At 37.6% G+C, this 4143-nt stretch overlaps 1 protein-coding gene across 3 annotated transcripts in view; it reads left to right on the forward strand.

Moving 5' to 3' along the window:
- Positions 1-3710, forward strand: part of LOC121312920 (eomesodermin-like) — an 8448-nt gene extending 4738 nt beyond the window's left edge. Inside the window, exons 4-8 of one of the 3 annotated variants that reach the window (XM_041244844.1) lie at positions 843-997; positions 1530-1648; positions 2054-2209; positions 2316-2377; positions 2605-3710. In XM_041244844.1, the coding sequence (XP_041100778.1) occupies positions 843-997; positions 1530-1648; positions 2054-2209; positions 2316-2377; positions 2605-3349 (1237 nt within the window). In that variant the 3' untranslated portion in view covers positions 3350-3710. The remainder of the gene's footprint in view (positions 1-842; positions 998-1529; positions 1649-2053; positions 2210-2315; positions 2378-2604) is intronic. The other 2 variants (XM_041244845.1, XM_041244843.1) reach the window with 2 other exon arrangements.
- Positions 3711-4143: the final 433 nt, after the last annotated feature.

Consider the following 4143-nt stretch of genomic DNA (forward strand, 5'->3'; position numbering starts at 1 on the left):
TGCGCGATTACCAATTTCTTTTGAAAATTAAACAATACATTTCTTGCGGATTAACTTGTGTGTTGATGTAACAATATAGTTTCACGTAAACAAGTACTTTATCTGGATACATCCATACAAACGGCATGTACAAATTTCGTTAAACATTGGAGATGCTTGCTTCTAACCGATGCGTAAAGTAAATGCACGAAGTCACTAAATAGTTTAACATCTGTACGTTATGAAATATGCTGCTTAAGGAGCAGAACTTTCTAAAACGGTTATACTCTTTTTTTTTTTTTAATTGATCAGTAATTCGTTGGACGATTGACTCATTGATCCGAACTGTTAATTTGCCCGTGTGGGTTAAGTAAAATGTCACTTCTGGAAGTCGTTTAAGAATAAAAGTAAAATCTGCTAATAACAAATGATTATAGTGTTATTCGCTTGAATTATGGGAAGCGGGTTTCTTTTTACACTTCTATATGGTACAAAAACTGTTGCTGTGTGTTTTTTTTTAATTTTTTTGTATCGTTTTTTGGAAAATAGCCTACTAAATATTTTTGGGCAACATTTGAGCGGTTACTTAAACAGAAAATGCTGCAATTTAGTATTTTTTTTTGGTTTTGGTTAAATTTATTATATATAATACACACTTTAGGGTGGATTTAAATTCATTACCACTGACATTATTTTGCAAAGGGCATCTGACGCTGTCTGAAATGTGCAACAAAAAATAAACGTTTTATAAGAATCTCTGGTCATATTGATATTGTAATATAAATCCAACAAGGAGTAAATATGCATTTCCACTTGGCTCACTTTTATGTATTCGCTGACTAACTCTTTTTTTTTTTTAATAGACGTATGTTCCCTTTCCTAAGTTTCAACATGACCGGTCTGAACCTCACAGCTCACTACAACGTGTTTGTTGAAGTTGTCTTGGCTGATCCAAATCATTGGCGGTTTCAAGGAGGAAAATGGGTAACCTGCGGGAAAGCTGACAATAATATGCAAGGTATTGTGTAAAGTGCTGTCTCGAGATGTGTGCAGTTCCAATTTGGAGGAGCGCGCACACGGGAACCAATTGTTTCTGGTACAATCTGTTAACGGAACACATACTGTTCTCATTTTATAGGATATGTTTTGCAAGAGTAAGATGATGTGTACCGATTTATAGCGTGTCACGATTGGATCTTATGTTAAGGTGCATTCGAATCTAATATCTTTGTGGCAAACTAAACTTGCTTTGGCTTTCCACATTGCACCTCTTCATTGTCTAGTCTGCTCAGTGAATAACCGCAGTTCAAAACCGGCTGCTATGCAATCTGATACTATTCGTTGTGGGTTCTCGTTCTGTTTTTGTGATGCACAATTGGGTTACTTTTATAGGAAAGAATGTTCGCATGCACAGAGGTATAAAATATTGTAACATGTATTGTCTAGCCGTGTGTGTCTGCATAACGTTTGGAATTTTAAAGCGGTTCAATCGGCTGCTACTGTAATATTCAATCGGTTTTTGTTTCTCCTCTGCCGTGCGAATTTTCCAGGTAACAAAATGTACGTGCACCCCGAGTCCCCCAACACCGGAGCACACTGGATGAGGCAGGAGATCTCGTTTGGTAAACTGAAGCTAACGAATAACAAAGGCGCCAACAACAGTACCCAGGTAAGCCGTGAATACCATGGACAGCTCCCCTTGCTCTTTACAGTTATTTGCCAGCCAGTTCACTCTAGTAGATTAGTATCTAGAACACTATTTGACGAATTTACTAGGGATTAGTGGCCGCTGTGTAAACCCAACGGCGAACGGCGTAAACTTGTATGGAATGTTTTAAAGTATATCAATTTAAAAAAAAAAAAAAAAAAAAAAACAAACAAAAAAAAAACGCTGATAAGGGGCATCATTTTAGTTTTTGACCCCATTGTATTATGACGAATGTGGGACTGTGTGTGTGTTTTTCTACATTGTTAAAATTAAATTACCTTTGTACAACATTTTGAGTAACACTTTTTAAAAATGTTTCCTCTTCCAAATGTGAGGTTACTTTTTCATTTTTTCTATTTTAAATAGATGATAGTCCTACAGTCTCTACACAAATATCAGCCCCGCCTTCATATTGTTGAGGTCACTGAAGATGTTGAAGATATGAGCAGTGAGTCAAAGACACAGATGTTTACCTTCCCAGAAAACCAGTTCATAGCAGTGACTGCTTACCAGAATACAGATGTAAGTCACATACAATCTGGAAAAAAAAAAAAAAAAAAAATTCCATTCAAGTGACCAATCAAATGACTTTTTTTTTTTTTTTTTTAAACCCCCTCCCCTTTTGTAGATCACACAGCTGAAAATTGATCACAACCCTTTTGCAAAAGGTTTCCGGGACAATTATGATTCGTAAGTATATCATTTTACTCCCTCTGCTATGATTTATATATGAAACCAACAGCTTGTCTATTTCAGTCCGTTGTAGTTCCAGTTGTTTTGTCCACCCTTGAATGAAGCTTCTGTACTGCTTTTGATTCTAGCTACATCAGCTTATCCTTCCCCAACTGTCATTTGTATATGAAATGTGTAGGGTTATTTACTATGGGTACTATTTTTTATTTATTTTTTTATTCTAGAATGTACACAGCTCCAGAAAGTGACAGACTTACCCCCTCCCCAACCAATTCCCCTCGATCCCACCAGATTGTACCTGGTGCTCGCTATGCAGTCCAGCCTTTCTTCCAGGACCAACTGGTCAACAACCTGCCGACAAGCAGGTTCTACAATGGTGAGCGAACAGTGCCCCAGACGAATGGCATCCAGTCCCCTCATACAGAAGATCTTGGCACCCCTTCAACGCAGAGGTGGTTTGTCACTCCGGTTCAACAGACTGGCTCCAATAAACTGGACCTTCCCTCTTACGAGAGTGACTACTCCCCCGGCACCCTGCTGCCCTACAGTATCAAATCCTTGCCCCTCCAGAGTTCCCATGCCCTCGGCTATTACCCAGACTCTGCCTTTGCTTCAGTGGCAGCAGGGTGGGGCACAAGAGGCACTTACCAGCGGAAAATTACCACTGGGTTGCCCTGGTCCCCAAGACCAAGCCCCTCTGGCTTTCTGGAAGATCACCTGTCCAGCAAAGACAAGCCAAGGGAAGAGACCAACTCCACTTTGTGGATCGACCCCTCTCCTTCCGTTAAGTCCTTGGACTCTTCAGATTTTGACGTTTACTCCGCTGTCTGTAAAAAGAGACGCATCTCCCCCAGCTGTTCAAGCACTGAAAACTCCCCTACCATCAAATGTGAGGACATTAGTTCTGATGAACATGGCAAAGAGAGCTCAAAATCCATGGGTTACTATGCTTTCTACACAAGCCCTTAACTGTTTAGTTCAGTTTTTTTAGTTTTTCTCAATGCTTGAATAGTCTGAACTTGGATGGTTCCAGGTGTGTCCCATTAGTGTGCCAAAATGAATATATATTTTGCCTTCCACCTTTTTATGTATGCCATTGTGTATTTCTTGCTGAAGGTGCCAAAGCTATTTGATTGATTGCTTCAAGCAAGTTGTACTTGCATATTTTTTTTTTTGTGACAAAAGCAGTATTTAGTAATTCTTTTTAATACATGCATGCCCAACTTTTTCTTATTTGCAACTGGTTTTATTTATTGAAAGCTATCATGTACAGTTTGTGTACTGTAGAATGTGAGGTCTCTTGTACAAAGTGTCTACATAGCGATGTCTATTAGCGATTTGTTAATTAAAAAAAAAAAAAAAAAAAAAAAAAAAAAAAAAATCTTCCAATGCACTTTAAGCATAACCATTTTATTTGAAGTGTGTGTAAATATATATAAAAACATCTGTCATGTTGTGGAGAGGCTTAGGCTTTATTATGCATATTTTGGTTTTATGTAAATGCACAAATTTCTTTAGTCTGGCTTGTTGTCCAGAATTTGAATCTAATTCATATTAAGAATATTCTGCTGTATAAGATTTGGCTAATGGTTTAAACATTCATCTTATTAGATTACACAACCACGCAAGAATTCCATGGTTTTAGTTTTGGGTTTATTTATTTAAATCACTTTATTCAAAGTTTTATTAAATAAAGGTTATAAATCGCCCTGATTCAACATGCATGAAGGGTTTAAAAATTAATAAGATGGAACCAAGAATGT

The sequence above is a fragment of the Polyodon spathula genome, chromosome 3, assembly GCF_017654505.1.
Source record: "Polyodon spathula isolate WHYD16114869_AA chromosome 3, ASM1765450v1, whole genome shotgun sequence".
Classification (NCBI taxonomy): Eukaryota; Metazoa; Chordata; class Actinopteri; order Acipenseriformes; family Polyodontidae; genus Polyodon; species Polyodon spathula.